The 16,787-nt window shown below is 41.4% G+C and overlaps 1 protein-coding gene across 1 annotated transcript in view; it reads left to right on the plus strand.

The window, feature by feature from the left end:
* jam3b (junctional adhesion molecule 3b) overlaps positions 1-1,260 on the plus strand; it is a 37,360-nt gene extending 36,100 nt beyond the window's left edge. The window contains exon 9 of the mRNA XM_055046565.1: positions 687-1,260. Coding sequence (XP_054902540.1) covers positions 687-722 — 36 coding nt within the window. The 3' untranslated portion in view covers positions 723-1,260. The remainder of the gene's footprint in view (positions 1-686) is intronic.
* The last annotated feature ends 15,527 nt before the right edge of the window (positions 1,261-16,787 follow it).

Genomic DNA, 16,787 nt, shown 5'->3' on the forward strand with positions numbered 1-16,787 from the left:
AGATAAATTTGTTTATGGAAGCAAGCAGGTGATAATGCAATCGATTATTTAGTACAACCAAAAATCCAATCACTTTTCTAAATGTTATTTATTAACCCTGCAGATTATCTTTATAATAGTTTAGCCACAGTCCATTGCGACTCCCCCTCTCTGCCCCTTCAGACTAACCAGCAGCAATTAGCAAACACCTGCTGAGCTCATTATAGGGGCTGCTTTTAGAGCAACTCTGGGTTAATTGAGGAGAGATGTTGTGATGACTTCCTGTTTTAGAAAGAGCAGGGCTTTTTAAAGAGACAGAGACCCGATTTCAAGATGTTAAATTTCAAAGTCAGATTTCTTTTCAGTCATACTGTATTTTATATATGCAGCAATTTTATAACAACTGAAGGTGAGATAGTTTCTTCACTGTGATATAAGATGATACTGTTTGCCTGGAAAATGCATAATACTGCCCCTTTAACGTTGAGTATTTTCCACATGCATGACATTTAAAATTAGAAAATGTTAAATGTCATGTTTATATATAAATGTTTTGTTTATTTCGTTTATTTTTTTTTTCAAACAGAAATGTAAACTTAATGAGATTTAAAACCTGCTTAAAGGCTGTTCATTTCAAATCTCACAAACGGGCCTCATCAGATCGCCTATCCTAATTCATGGAATATGACTGCACGTTCTCTCCGCAGGGGGATTTCCGACATAAGTCGTCATTTGTGATCTGATGACGGAACAAGGACAGTGAGGGCTGCCGCGCTCCGAGACGTGACACGCGGGGCCCGCCCTCCACGCCGCTGGACCGCCGAGCCGCGACAGGCCGAGCTCCGGAGGTCACAGCGGGACTGAAACCCAACCACTCAAACTTGCCAAAGGTGACAGGAGCTCGCAGGCCACAAGATGTACAAAATATGATCACCCTCATTTGAGGTTTTTTTTTTTTTTTTTGCTAAATTATGGTTCTTTATTTCCAGTCATTGCATGGTTTTTAACATAAACTGAGGAGACAGGGAGGAAGCATCTCTGATGTGCCAGGTAGAAACAGAGGAGGCAGTCTATCATGTCAACTTTCTACTGTAAACATTTAGCTTTTGTCATTTGTATAACATTTGTTTTCTATTGTTGAAACACTATTTTTGATGGAATATATTTTAAAATGCCTATAGATAAAAGTTTACTTTTTTAAATATTTGTAATATACTAACATGTGTGTAGGTTTCTTTTTTGTTTTCCTTTGGTTGTGGATAAAAGTTTGCAACACTTTAACCACTTTGTGTTAAGCTGTAAGCATTCTCACCTTCTCAAAAGAAAGACTTGCTGCTTCCACATCCAGAAGTAAATCCTGATGGCCGCTCTCACTTACTGAGTCGCTCCACCCAGTCCGCGTTAAAGCGACAAACTTCCACGTTCGTGTTCGTAGTCAGTCTTAGCGAGAGGCTTCAGCGGGCGCCAGTCGAACGCTGTGCACTCTGTACCAATCGGAGCTGCGTGTTTCCTCATTTTAAGTGTCCTTCAACGCTTACAGTTAGTCCTGTGTGTGCCGCAGTTTCTGTCAGGATAGAGTTTGCCGTTGTGCACCGCAGTGTGTGTTGAGTATTACACCGTAGCAGTGAGAGTGATGATAACACAGGGTTTGTAAGTTAACCTTCCAGAACCAGAGGACTCAATCAAAACCGATAAAAAGCTAGAGGTGACACCGGCGGGGTCTCTACGCAGTCTGGAAAAGCCTGGAATTTGATTTCGGTGTTATCCAGGTCTGGAGGTAAAAAGAACAAATTTGTTTCTTCCAGACTTTACTCCCCGTCCATTTGACTAAGCATTGTGTCCTTCCTCATGTCTTTTCCAGGCCTGTCACAATCACACATTTTGCTGGACTGTAAATTGCCCCAGAAATTATTGCAATAAACAATAATATTGTTGGTTTGAGTCCATATTCAACTAATTTGTTGATAATGCAACAAATTAATGCAAGTTCGCAGTCTTGCAGGGTAATAAACTTGAATTTAGTACAGAACACGTCACACTGGAACTGAAAGATATTGTAAATAAATAAAAAATAAAACGCAACACTCAAAAACAATCGATCAGACAAGCAACAAAAAGCATAAATCTACTTGATTATGATGCCTCCACACAAAATTGGCCTTCAAACAATATTAATCATCAGAATTGAAATTATTAAGCTCATTTTAATGTATCATGTGATCAATGGTTATTGTGACAGGTCTGGTCTTTCTCTTCCCTTCTGCCCCCTTCAGTCTTTCATTCATTCCATCCTTCCTCCATGTTTGAAAATCATAAACATCACCTTCAAAAATGAACATTGAACTGCAGTATTCATCATCTGAAGTAAACATTGAGAACTAAATGAGGAAAAAGTCTGGAATTCCCAGAGAAAACCTGCGTAGGGACTCTGCACATATTTTTAATTCTACTAAGAAAAAGATGTCTTGTAAAGACGACTAAATAATGAATTGAACAAGAGGAATAGCTCATCAGAACTAGTCCACTACTACTCCACCGTGTCCAAACTGTAATTACTAACACCAAACAACGCTGCTTAGTAGCTTTCATAGTGCACAAAGCTAAATATGGAACAAAGACTGATGAAGCCCATGGGCTGCACCAACAATCCCTCAATCTGGGGAAAGTCTTATTCTGGTTTGAACGCACCAAGGAAGCCCAGAGAAGCTGCTGACACAAATAACTAGACACGGAAAGAATGAACCCGGTTTGTGTCCGTCGGCATTCGCAAAATGGCTGTCCAGTTTGCCTGCTGAGCCAGATGAAACAGCGACGCCTTCTCTTCTCTTAGATTCCTCCTTCAGGTGCGATCCTGTCCCGAAGCCCACAGCGAGCTCGCCCTGGGTAACGTGTCAGCCAGGCATGGAGGGAGTCACTTTAACCCCTGTCACGCCGTCTTCCTGCTGACGACTCAACACAATTTAAATGCATGCAGTGGAGCAAACGCAGGATGATTGGGAGAAGGATTTAGTTTAGTTAGTTGACTAGTTACTCTGCCAACATACCAGCACAAAATCCTACCAAGTATTTTTGGTCCAGTCTCTAGTGCAAATATCTTAGTGCACTTGAAATAAGACAAAACTAACTTGCAACATATGAGCTTTTTTTTGATGGATTAATATTGTTGGAAAAAGTTCTGTTTCATGGGAAAATATTACGTTAATATGTTAACGTAGCATGGGGAAATGTAGTTATAAGGGGAAAAATCTGCCAGTAGAAGAGATACTTTTTGATTAAAATTAAGGAATATCAAAGCAATATGATAGATAACCCTACTAACACATCAGCATTAGAAACCAGGCCATTCTTGGTCGGACTTTGTTTTTTTACAGTGAACCCTTGAATCTGTTGGACTGAGACAAACATCAACAGACACATGCAGCTTCAGTTCCATTTCTGCTTGGAACTCGTCACTTCTGAGTCCCGAGTCTGAAAAATAAAGCAAAACGTCCTCCTTGGAATCGGAATCTCGACGGTTGTTCTCCAGTAAAAACCTGGACACGCTGCTGAAGTTATGGCTTTGAACCGGGAACGCCGTCATTCCCAGTCCCAAACTCCCAATGAAGCGAATCGAATGTAGAAAAAGCCTCTTTAGACGCCCTAATACGAACAAAAATCCATTTTTGTTTTGTTTTTTTGGCAAAACCGCTTCAGACCTTGTAATTTCAGGCTGAAGGTTTGTTTTGGTGCAGCTCAGCCTCCACAGCTTTCATCTCAGCTTGTTCTCATTCCACTCAGCACAGTGAAGTATTGATTCATTTGGGGTCTGGATGGTTAACACTTGTACTGATTGTAAATAGATGTTTGCTTTTTTTTTTCCTTTCTTTCTTTCCTTCTTTCTCCAGATCATGTGAAGGAGTGAAAACGCATTTTTATTGTTTTTGTTTAGCTGAGGCAATATGAAACTCTTTCCATTAGAGAGACTGAGGAACATTTCATGTGATCTTTCACGACGGGAGAGAACAAGAGCTTCCCGGGTCGGCTTTTGTTCCGAGCTCTTTGTCCTTTTTTTAGTCTCGTAATCTGATCACCTGCTTTGGTGTTTCATCCGAGATGGAGAATCAGCTGAAATGTTAACTTATTGTCAGTCATGGTAGAGACGATGTGCCCGACTATTTCACACCGTCGACGCGTCAGTCGGGTTCCTGCAAAGTCAAAAAACCGATTCATGAAAATGAAATTCCCCACTTTCACATTCGTCGTTTACCAGACGAAGGTAAAAAAAAAAAAAAAAAAAACAGAAAAACCAGAGAATTTTTTCAAAGTCGACTCTGGAGCTACTAGATTTAAAAAAAATCATAAGCAGGGACCCTGTGTCTGAGTGTCCTCTTTTTCCCCTCCGGAACCGAGTGGGACAAATACGACGAATCAACGTTTTTTCAGCGTGTTGCTGCAGAAATCCCCACTCTTCATTTGTTTAAAACAAACAAACAAAAAAAAAAACTGTTCATTCCTCTTAAGTGCCTTCCACCTTCAGACCCGACCCCGTGTCACCGGAGACGTCTCATGGCGTCGGCGGCGGTCCCCTCAACATTTGTCCCGCCAAAGCTTGAGAGGAATGACGCTCCTGCAAACTCTGCTTTCCCTCCTTACATATCTGATCAGCTGTAAATATGTTTTGTTTTGTTTTCATGGATTTGAAGATATAGACATGTTGAAGTAGAAATGAATAATTGTTAGTGCCTATATATACATATATATTTAACTACATATAGTGGGACAGATTTTCGGGGAGTGACGACTGCTACCCAAAGCACTCCGGCTTTGCAACAGGTTTCCTTTCCATCCGCCGCTGCAGCGCTCAGCTCACCCACATGATTTCATTTGCGAACCCGCCCATGTTTCTGCCGCTCGCTGAGGTAAACGCCGCGCGCAGGGATGAAACCAGACGGTGTGTTCACTGGCATGACGGGCAGGTGGAAATGACGCAGGGTTCTTGCCTGCAGGAGTGTGAGTGTAGAGTGTGGGATGGTATGTGTTGTTTTCACATCACGTACATGTGGAAGTGATAAAGAACATGTCACCTCTGCCGCCTGTCGAACATGACTCTGAGCCACCAGGGCAAAGAGGGGGTCGTCTTTAAAGGAGCCTCTGGGTGGCTTTTGTTCATTTTAGAGCAAACTGTTTGTGATGAATAAAACTCACTCCTTATTTTCCTGGAGAAACGTGTTTGTGTGGTTTTCTGTTCTTGTGTGTCAGGCCCCCAAAGAGTCTTGCTTGTTTCCATGAGAACCGTCACCTGGAGGTGTGCGATGCTGCGTATATAAATTTAGGTAAAGCAGGCCAATCGATATCGATACGGACACCGATATCGGTATCGAGACTTTTTGTTAGTTAGAGTTTGTAAATCATCGAGCATTTTTGTGGTTTTTCCTTTAAATTATTATTATTTTTTTATTTTTTTTTTTGAGACCTGGGACAGAATTTGGACAACGTTTAAGATGATGAACACAAACGACAGAAAAACGAACCAAACGTGTGTGTGTGTGCACATTTTTCTAAAATTAGAGCCAAAAACAAAAATCTTTTTTGAGCTAGATTTGAGGAACTAGAGTACAAAAGTGTGCTCAAGTTTCTAGACGGAATCAGAAACTAATGTGTCGATCAGTAGTATCGATCCAATAGTGATACTGACTTGGTCTCAATATTGTCAATATTTTGGATGAATCTGCTCACCTCGACCGACAACCACTTGTTGAACAAAGAAATCCATTCATAGAGACAGAAGGCGAGTAAAGAGGCATGTAGAGTGCCTGGTATATATATTCATCCCTGAAGTCTGTATCATATATATAGTGTTACACCTGATTTGACAAAAAACAACATGAAGCGGTGTTTTTGATAACAAAGTGGAAAAAGATACAAATACATAACATTTCTGCAAAATAAATTCAAACAGAAGAAATACTTTTCCCTATATGAAACTTATGAAATCAATACTTAAAGTGTTTGTTTTTTTTTGAAAAGTTCTTCACACGCAAAGTGAAAGGAAAAAGTGCAGGGCATCAAATCTACTTCTGAAAGTACATGGTTTCTGTCGGAGCCCAATCATGCAAAAATTCCTGTTAGAATGTTTTTCTTGGCAACAGTAAAGTGACACAGAACAAAACAAAAACTTCAGCTGATCTGATACCCGAGTAGTTTGTCTTTGTCACAGAACCAAAAAAAAAAAAAAAAGTGAGACGGAAGCGAGGCTGAAAAAGTGAAAATAGAAAAGCTGACTTTTATTTGTTGCTCCAAAGTATTTTTTTTCTTCTTCTTCTTCTTCTTCCATGGAGTAATCCAAGACTGCTCCGTGTGTTTCACCGGTGTGTTTATAACATCTAAGCTGCAGACACTCTAGGTGTCTGGAAGTTTTCAGAGCAGAGAACTCGGAGCCGACATGCCTGCGGAACAGTCAAAGGAAATGCAGATGGGAGGGAGTTCAGAAACATCCCAGCACCACAAACTGACGACAAAGATTTCAGCTCAAATAATAGTTTTTTTAGGCCCGAGCAGCTAAGCGCTGCGAAGGCCTATTGTTTTCCTATTGTTTCTTATTATTATTATTAGGCCCGAGCAGCTAAGCGCTGCGAAGGCCTATTGTTTCTGTACTGTTTCTTATTATTATTATTACGATTCTCCCTCCAAATGAATTGGCTTTTTGGGGGCTTTATCATATTCAAAAACTCACCAAACTTGGCGGAGGCCTTAAGCCTGTTTCAAATTTACGTATTTTAAAGTCGTCGCAAAAATTCCACAAGAAATGGCTCAATAGCGCCACCTAGAAATTTTCAAAGGACCCTTTGCTATTCACTTACTTCATCGTAGAGACATGAAATTTGGTACACTTGTAGAGCTCCCCAAGATGCTCAAAATTTACAATTAATGTCATAGTGCAAGTATCACAGGAAGTCAGCCATTTTGGATTGAAGGTCAAATTTTCACCCCATTTTTGCCGTTTACAGCCTTCGTATTTGATCGAACTCCTCCTAGGGATTTCGATTGATCGGCTTCAAACTCGGTCAGTCTGTTCATAAGGCATGTCCCATCTAAAGTTATCAAAACGGTGAGTTTTTGAGTATGCTGAAGGGGGGTTAGCAGGGGTCAAAGTTCACCTACTCGCCGTAAAAAAATAAACTGCTATATCTCCTACACAGAAACTCACAGAGGCACCAAAGTTACTGTGATTGATCATCATCGGCTGCCCTACAATACCCTATGGTCGAATGATGACATCACTTAGGCCACGCCCCCTGAGAACAGGAAGTGTAATGTTTTACTGTGAACTGTCGCTATCTGACCCCTTTGACCTCATCAACATGAAACTGTGCCCAGACACAGAAGACATGTTGGTGTATTGAGGATTCCAACCCCGACCAGCTTCGATGGAGCAGGTGGGCGTGGCGGCGTGGCGAAGTGACCTGTAACGCCATCGCCATACGTTTGGCTCTCAATTCCACATTTTTGGGCACAGCTGCTCCAATTTCACAAAGATGGACCCTCATCTACTCCCCGACAGGAATCCATCACAATATTTGGTGGGTGTGGCCTAATTTCTCTATAGCGCCCCCTAGAACACTTTAAATGATCAGCCCCAAGCCATGCTTTAACCTACAATTACGAAACTTTGTACACGTGTGTACCTTGTCAGGACTTACAAAAAAGTCTTTTGGAGCCATGGTCTAAACCCCACAGGAAGTCAGCCATTTTGGATTGAAGTTTGGATTTTGACCCATTTTTGCCGTTTACAGCCTTCCTATTTCATCGAACTCCTCCTAGGGATTTTCATTGATCGGCTTCAAACTCCGTCAGTCTGTTCATAAGGCATGTCCCATCTAAAGTTATCAAAACGGTGAGTTTTTGAGTATGCTGAAGGGGGTTAGCAGGGGTCAAAGTTCACCTACTCCCCATAAAAAATAAACTGCTATATCTCCTACACAGAAACTCACAGAGGAACCAAAGTTTGAGTGATTGATCATCATCGGGTCTCCTAGAATACCCTATGGTCGAATGATGACATCACTTAGGCCACGCCCCCTGAGAACAGGAAGTGTAATGTTTTTACTGTGAACCTTCGCTATCTGACCCCTTTGACCTCATCAACATGAAACTGTGCCCAGACACAGAAGACATGTTGGTGTATTGAGGATTCCAACCCCGACCAGCTTCGATAGAGCAGGTGGGCATGGCGGCGTGGCGAAGTGACCTGTAACGCCATCGCCATACGTTTGGCTCTCAATAACACATTTTCGGGCTCAGCTGCTGCAAACTCACAAGGATGAATATTTATCCACTCCCCGACTAGAATCCATCACAATATTTGTAGGGCGTGGCCTAATTTCTCTATAGCGCCCCCTAGAAAACAGCAGCCCATAGGTTATGTTGTTATTAATTATTTAAATATACATTATTATAACTTTATATATATATATAAGTTTATTTTGTGGGTTAAAGTACAAACATTCATTCATTTTTGCTAGAAATAATACAAAAAAAGTCATTCAGCAAAACTTATGACACAGCGAAGTAAGAACACACTGGGGTCAGTGTTGATGGAGTACTACTGGCCCCTTGTGACAAAATACTGGTACTGCTGGTGCAATACCAGTATTGCACCAGCAGGAGGCAGTGGTACTCCATCAATGAGAAAACAGATTGACGCTACGTGATAACAGTCAGCCGGCGACAGCTGGAGCTGCAAAGTTTTCCTGAACATTTTGCCTGCTTTTTGGAGCCACAGAACTGGACTACGCTCAACATTTTGCTTGGATTTTGGAGTTGCAAATCCGAACCACGCTTTTGAGCAAGAAGGCTCTGTTGGACCGGAGTTGGAGCAGTTTAATGGGCTCTTTGCACCTCAGCTTCCGCGTTATGGCTCAAATGTTTTTCCAAGGTAACAATTAATAATGTACGTCGATCCGAAGCCCAAACAAGTAAGCCGGAGAAAAGTTTTAAGATGTTCGCCTCGTTATACATTCACAGATATGAAGGTGAGTTTTATTTTCTTTAAACTGCTAGCACAAGCCTCCTAGCTTGTGCTAGCAGGGATTATTTTCGGACATTTTTCTTGTAAAAATCTGCTATTTAATTATCTAAAGATTTCTCAGCCATTCTAACGGACACTGTTTGTGCCTTATTTTCAAGCATATTACGTGTGTTTATCGTTAACGACAATAAAGCAGCGGGGAGGGTGGGGGGGCAGATTACAGTTCAGTTTTTGCTTGAAGTATGACGAAGAAAAACGAGCACAGAGCTTACTCTGGTATCGGAGTTCTACTTCAGCTGACTGTTCAGATTCAGAGTTATTACTTTTAGAAAAATATGGCCGTGTTGCTTAAGATTTCTGTGTTATTTCGTTTTATTACTTTTGCATGCTTGTTGTGAAGGGCTCATTAAGACGGTGTTTAGAGCGGTGTGTACGGCGTTAGCTTCAAGTGGTAGCTTTAACTTGTAGCAACGAATATTTACAAGCTGTCTTAATTGAGGATGGCTTGGAAATCCATGAAAACTTAAACAAAGTACATAGTATTGTTTTATTTGTGTCTTAAGTACGACTTTGTCTTTTATAGCAGTCATAGTTTCTGAAAGTGGAAAAAAGAGCAGCATGCGGTTTATTAAACTGATACATCTTAACCTTCACCATTTTCCTGGCTCATTTCACGATAACGTTAAAGTTGCACTGCATTTAGATCTCAGTTGTAGTTAACATCAAGCATGTGGGTGTGGCTTAGTGTAAAATTTCACTATTTACCATGAAACATCAACATTAAATGACTTCCAAATGCAAGATCACAGCTGCATCATCAAACTTCCTCTGTCTTTCTAGAGAACAGCCCTGAACACATTTCCATGGTCACTTGATGACCTCACTGTAGCCCCGCCCACTTTTAAGAGGCAGTCACATTTTTTCTGCTGTATGTTTTACTGTTATTCTATAATTTATATGGGTTTCATCATGTGAATACTGACTAAAAACGATAACATGATGAACTCTATGAATGCTGGCTGCTGACCGAACCGCATTGGGGTGTAGAAATGACGAAATGCATTACTTCGCCACGTGCATATGATCGGCTCTAAATGACACATGGATCATCGGACTGGCGCCAAATTGGATACGTATGACCTTTGTTGACCTCTAAACAGCAAAACAGCATTGAAATGTATTTTGACTCCACTGCGCCCCTACATTAATCCGCCAGCTATATTTCCTCGCTAAACCAATGAATCTATACCACATTTTTGCATCGTGAAGGATAGCCGCCGAACGCATAGATGCGTACCGCCTGGTGGACGGGCGCGGAAACTGCGCAACAACTTCTGTCTTAGCACGTGCGCAGCGTTGATGGAAACTGAGCAACAGCTTCCGCGGTGCGGGCGGAGGCGCTGAAAACTGCGTGAGAGCTTCTGTGGTGGCTGGCGTGAGGCGGTGGTTGCTCGTACCCCGCGGTGGCAATAGGCCGGAGCGGCGCTTGGCTGCGAGGGCCGTTCGAGGCTGCTTGCAGCTTTAATTATTATTATTATTCTTCCACCCAAATGAATTGGCTTTTTGGGGGCTTTATATATTCAAAAACTCACCAAACTTGGCGGAGGCCTTAAGCCTGTTTAAAATTTACGTATTTTAAAGTCGTAGCAAAAATTGCAACAGAAATGTCTCTACGGCGCCACCTAGAAATTGGAAAAACACCCTTTTTTACCCTCTGCTATTCACTTATTTTATCGTAGACACATGAAATTTGGTACACTTGTAGAGCTCCCCAAGACGCTCAAAATTTACAATTAATGTCATAGTGCAAGTATCACAGGAAGTCAGCCATTTTTGATTGAAGTTCCCATTTTGACCCCATTTTTGCCGATTTTTGCCGTTTACAGCCTTTGTATTTGATCTATCTCCTCCTAGGATTTTGATTGATCGACTTCAAACTCGGTCAGTCTGTTCATAAGGCATGTCCCATCTAAAGTTATCTAAACGGTGAGTTTTTGAGTATGCTGAAGGGTGGTTAGCAGGGGTCAAAGTTCACCTACTCGCCATAAAAAAATAAACTGCTATATCTCTTACACAGAAACTCACAAAGCATCAAAGTTTCTGTGATTGATCATCATCGGTCTTCTACAATACCCTATGGTCGAATGATGACATCACTTAGGCCACGCCCCCTGAGAACAGGAAGTGTAATGTTTTACTGTGAACTGTCGCTATCTGACCCCTTTGACCTCATCAACATGAAACTGTGCCCAGACACAGAGAACATGTTGGTGTATTGAGGATTCCAACCCCGACCAGCTTCGATGGAGCAGGTGGGCGTGGTGGCGTGGCGAAGTCACCTGTAACGCCATCGCCATACGTTTGGCTCTCAATTCCACATTTTCGGGCCCAGCTGCTGCAAACTCATAAGGATGGATCCTCATCCACTCCCCAACAGGAATCCATCACAATATTTGGTGGGCGTGGCCTAATTTCTCTATAGCGCCCCCTAGAAAACTTTAAATGATCAGCCCCAAGCCATGCTTTAACCTACAAATACGAAACTTTGTACACATGTGTACCTTGTCAGGACGTACAAAAAAGTCTCTTGGAGCCATTGTCTAAACCCCACAGGAAGTCAGCCATTTTGGATTCAAGTTCGGTTTTTGACCCCATTTTTGCCGTTTACAGCCTTCATATTTGATCTATCTCCTCCTAGGGATTTCGATTGATCGGCTTCAAACTCGGTCAGTCTGTTCATAAGGCATGTCTCATCTAAAGTTATCTAAACGGTGAGTTTTTGAGTATGCTGAAGGGTGGTTAGCAGGGGTCAAAGTTCACCTACTCGCCATAAAAACATAAACTGCTATATCTCCTACACAGAAACTCACAGAGGCACCAAAGTTTCTGTGATTGATCATCATCGGGTGTCCTACAATACCCTATGGTCGAATGATGACATCACTTAGGCCACGCCCCCTGAGAACAGGAAGTGTAATGTTTTACTGTGAACGTTCGCTATCCGACCCCTTTGACCTCATCAACATGAAACTGTGCCCAGACACCGAAGACATGTTGGTGTATTGAGGATTCCAACCCCGACCAGCTACGATAGAGCAGGTGGGCATGGCGGCGTGGCGAAGTTACCTGTAACGCCATCGCCATACGTTTGGCTCTCAATACCACATTTTCGGGCTCAGCTGCTGCAAACTCACAAGGATGAATATTTATCCACTCCCCGACTGGAATCCATCACAATATTTGTAGGGCGTGGCCTAATTTCTCTATAGCGCCCCCTAGAAAACAGCAGCCCATAGGTTATGTTGTTATTAATTATTTAAATATACATTATTATAACTTTTTATAAATATATAAGTTTATTTTGTGGGTTAAAGTACAAACATTCATTCATTTTTGCTAGAAATAATACAAACAAAGTCATTCAGCAAAACTTATGACACAGCGAAGTAAGAACACACTGGGGTCAGTGTTGATGGAGTACCACTGGCACCTTGTGGAGAAATACTGGTACTGCTAGTGCAATACCAGTATTGCGACAGCAGGAGGCAGTGGTACTCCATCAATGAGAAAACAGATCGACGCTACGTAATAACAGTCAGCCGGCGACAGCTGGAGCTGCAAAGTTTTCCTGAACATTTTGCTTGCTTTTTGGAGCCACAGAACTGGACTACGCTCAACATTTTGCTTGGATTTTGGAGTTGCAAATACGAACCACGCTTTGGAGCAAGAAGGCTCTGTTGGACCGGAGTTGGAGAAGTTTAATGGGCTCTTTGCATCTCAGCTTACACGTTCGGGAAACACGGCTGAAATGTTTTTCCAAGGTAACAATTAATAATGTACATCGATCCGAAACCCCAACAAGTAAGGCAAAGAAAGGTTTTAAGATGTTCTCCTCGTTATACATTCACAGATATGAAGGTGAGTTTTATTTTCTTTAAACTGCTAGCACAAGCCTGCTAGCTTTCTAGTAAAAATCTGCTATTTAATTATCTAAAGATTTCTCAGCCATTCTAACGGACACTGTTTGTGCCTTATTTTCAAGCATATTACGTGTGTTTATTGTTAACGACAATAAAGCAGCGGGAGGGGGAGGGCAGATTACAGTTCAGACTTTTTGCTTGAAGTATGACGAAGAAAAACGAGCACAGAGCTTACTCTGGTATCGGAGTTCTAGTTCAGCTGACTGTTCAGATTCAGAGTTATTACTTTTAGAAAAATATGGCCGTGTTGCTTAAGATTTCTGTGTTATTTCGTTTTATTACTTTTGCATGCTTGTTGTGAATGGCTCATTAAGACGGTGTTTAGAGCGGTGTGTACGGCGTTAGCTTCAAGTGGTAGCTTTAACTTGTAGCAACGAATATTTACAAGCTGTCTTAATTGAGGATGGCTTGGAAATCCATGAAAACTTAAACAAAGTACATAGTATTGTTTTATTTGTGTCTTAAGTACGACTTTGTCTTTTATAGCAGTCATAGTTTCTGAAAGTGGAAAAAAAAGCCGCATTCGGGTATACAGTTGTGACGTCAGCGCGGCAGGTGCAAAGAGCCCATTGCTGTTCGTTTAAACAGTCGTAACTCGCGGTGCGGTGAGTAATTTATTCCTTCCTGCTGGTTCTGGAAGCCGTCATGTTTGGAACAGTTATTCTGAGGAGGATGCTAACCCAATGCCTGAGGCCTGCAACGTTTTTAATGCTAACGAAGCGCTTTACTAATTCAATAAACTGAATAGTGTGTGTGATACATCCAGTTTCATACATTGAGAGTTGTTTGTTATTATGTATAGATGTTTAAAATGTCGTTTGAAAGAGCTCTGAGAAAATGCTAAGTATCTTTTTAACGATCCATTGGGGTTGTAATATTTAGTTGCAGCACTTCCTGTGATTAATACCTAATTAATGGATGGGATTCAGCCTGTGCTATTGTTCTTGCTGAAAGTTAACTGTGCTCTGTTATTGTGCATTGCCCTTGGTTTATTACTGAACAGTGCGGTTTATTAAACTGATACATCTTAACCTTCACCATTTTCCTGACTCATTTCACGATAACGTTAAAGTTGCACTGCATTTACATCTCAGTTGTAGTTAACATCAAGCATGTGGGTGTGGCTTAGTGTAAAACTTTCACTATTTACCATGAAACATCAACATTAAATGACTTCCAAATGCAAGATCACAGCTGCATCATCACACTTCCTCTGTCTTTCTAGAGAACAGCCCTGAACACATTTCCATGGTCACTTGATGACCTCACTGTAGCCCCGCCCACTTTTAAGAGGCATCACATGTTTTTTTCTGCTGTATGTTTTACTGTTATTCTATAATTTATATGGGTTTCATCATGTGAATACTGACTAAAAATGATAACATAATGAACTCTATGAATGCTGGCTGCTGACCGAACCGCATTGGGGTGTAGAAATGACGAAATGCATTACTTCGCCACGTGCATATGATCGGCTCTAAATGACACGTGGATCATCGGACTGGTGCCAAATTGAAAACGTATGACCTTTGTTGACCTCTAAAGAGCAAAACAGCATTGAAATGTATTTTGACTCCACTGCGCCCCTACATTAATCCGCCAGCTGTATTTCCTCGCTAAACCAATGAATCTATACCACATTTTTTTGCATCTTGAAGGATAGCCGCCGAACGCATAGATGCGTACCGCCTGGAGGACGGGCGCGGAAACTGCGCAACAACTTCTGTCTTAGCACGTGCGCAGCGTTGATGGAAACTGAGCAACTGCTTCCGCGGTGCGGGCGGAGGCGCTGAAAACTGCGTGAGAACTTCTGTGGTGGCTGGCGTGAGGCGGCGGTTGCTCGTACCCCGCGGTGGCAATAGGCCGGAGCGGCGCTTGGCTGCGAGGGCCGTTCGAGGCTGCTTGCAGCTTTAATTTTTATTATTATCATTACTAATATTATCTGTTTTAGGGCAGCTTAGAACTCAGCGAGGCCAAAGTCCTTCTGTCGTTGCCACTGGTAGACCAGCAAGCGAACAATTCCTGATAGGATTTCGTTGAGGGCTTTTAATTTCTCTCCTGATTGTGTCTCACTCTCAGCTTGTATTAAAGAATGTCGTTACGTCTGAGCTGCAGAGGAGCAATTTAACTGTTGTCAGGATGGATCACAAAGCTATTCACAGTAAGCGGATCGTCGTAATCTGTTTTTTTTTTTTTTTTCATAAGTCACCGGAACTAATTAGGTTGGTGGGAAAATCTGTTTCCCCGGCGGAGCGTCGTATCGAGATGAAGCTGCGCGGCGCCGTTTTCAGAACGACCCGCTCCCAGCAGCGATGAGCCGTGGCTCAGCTTTCATATCTGACTGCTTCCTGACTGAAGAGAACCGACTCAACGGTACCTGACAGGCATCCAGCTTCCATTATGCTCTGGGAGGTCAGGGGTCGCAATGGAAACCGCTTGGGTTGTTGTCAGTTTCAAAGCATAAGCGCTACGCTATCTTGTCCAAAAAACATAAATAAATCAGAGTTAGTTTGGAAAATGATTTCCAGGCACATGCTAAATTTTATTTTTTTTCTTTTTGTCCAGTGACAATCCAGGCTGAGTGATATGATGACTTCTCAGTTTTTGCCAAATTCTTGCTTTCTAAAGACTCTAAACTCTTCCACCGGCATTTACTTCTTTTTTTTATTATTATTCTAATTTTTAGAAAAATCTTAAAAGTTTTAAAGGAACTTGCAACCAATGATGTTGATTATGTGATTATCGACCACATCACTAATCAGGTATCAGCCAGATTATAGGCTGTAAGAATTTAGGTTTTTCCCCTCTTTTACTCATGTGACAACAAAATTAATGGACACAACTCAGGGTCTACTCTGAGCTGATGTCATAGTTCACTGATGTGGTTAACTATCAGTGATGTGGTTAACTATATATATATATATATATATAAAATGCTGCATAAATCCTTGCTTAGAAGTATATATATATATATATATATATATATATTATATATATAATATATATATATATATATATATATATATATATATATATACAGTGCAGAACGATGGTACAAAAACATCCGCAGCTTAAACATAACCCGTCTGAACTCAGTCAGAATGGAGGAGGGCACTCAAGTCGATCCATGGACTCATGTGGTGTCACTCTGCCCTCTGCTGGTCATCCGGACTGCTGCAGTCCCCGGAACCTGCTGTGTGCACAGTGTGGGCTTTGCTTCAATTATGCAAACATACGACCACAATTATCTTTCAATATAAAAACTTTTACATTTTGGAAAAGTCGTTTTATAACTTCTTAAACCTTATGGAGTTTTTAAAGTCCTCAGATATTATGCAAAACCTAAATAAAAGAAGCTATGCTAAAAACCTAATGGTAGTCAGTATACAGCAACAAAATAATCAATAGCTCAATACTAAGGTCTATCACCTTAGTTTGGAAATTTGGTTCGCTTTTTTCTTTCTTCTTCTTTTTACTTTAAATAATTAAAACGTGTCTTTGAAGTCAATTTTAAACAACAGAGTACTACCAGTTGTTAGCTTTTAAGTATCAAAAAAGTTAAATGATAATATGAAACTGTTCAACTGCCTTAAATGAATAAGGAGCCTGCAAGTCTTAACGGTGGGTAGAAATGATGCCTGGAAGTCTCTGCTCTGGGTAACAATAGCTAGTAGAGCCGCGCACCAACCATAGTCGATTCAGAGCGGAAACAAGCAGCGGATAGTATAGTTTTTACTACAAACTGTGCTCATTTTAACTCTTGAACTGGAGTATACGTAATAAATTTCATTCGTTTAAGAATAAAAAGAATAAAGCTAAAG

This window comes from Poeciliopsis prolifica, unplaced genomic scaffold (assembly GCF_027474105.1).
Source record: "Poeciliopsis prolifica strain line A6 unplaced genomic scaffold, Auburn_PproV2 SCAFFOLD024, whole genome shotgun sequence".
Lineage (NCBI taxonomy): Eukaryota > Metazoa > Chordata > Actinopteri > Cyprinodontiformes > Poeciliidae > Poeciliopsis > Poeciliopsis prolifica.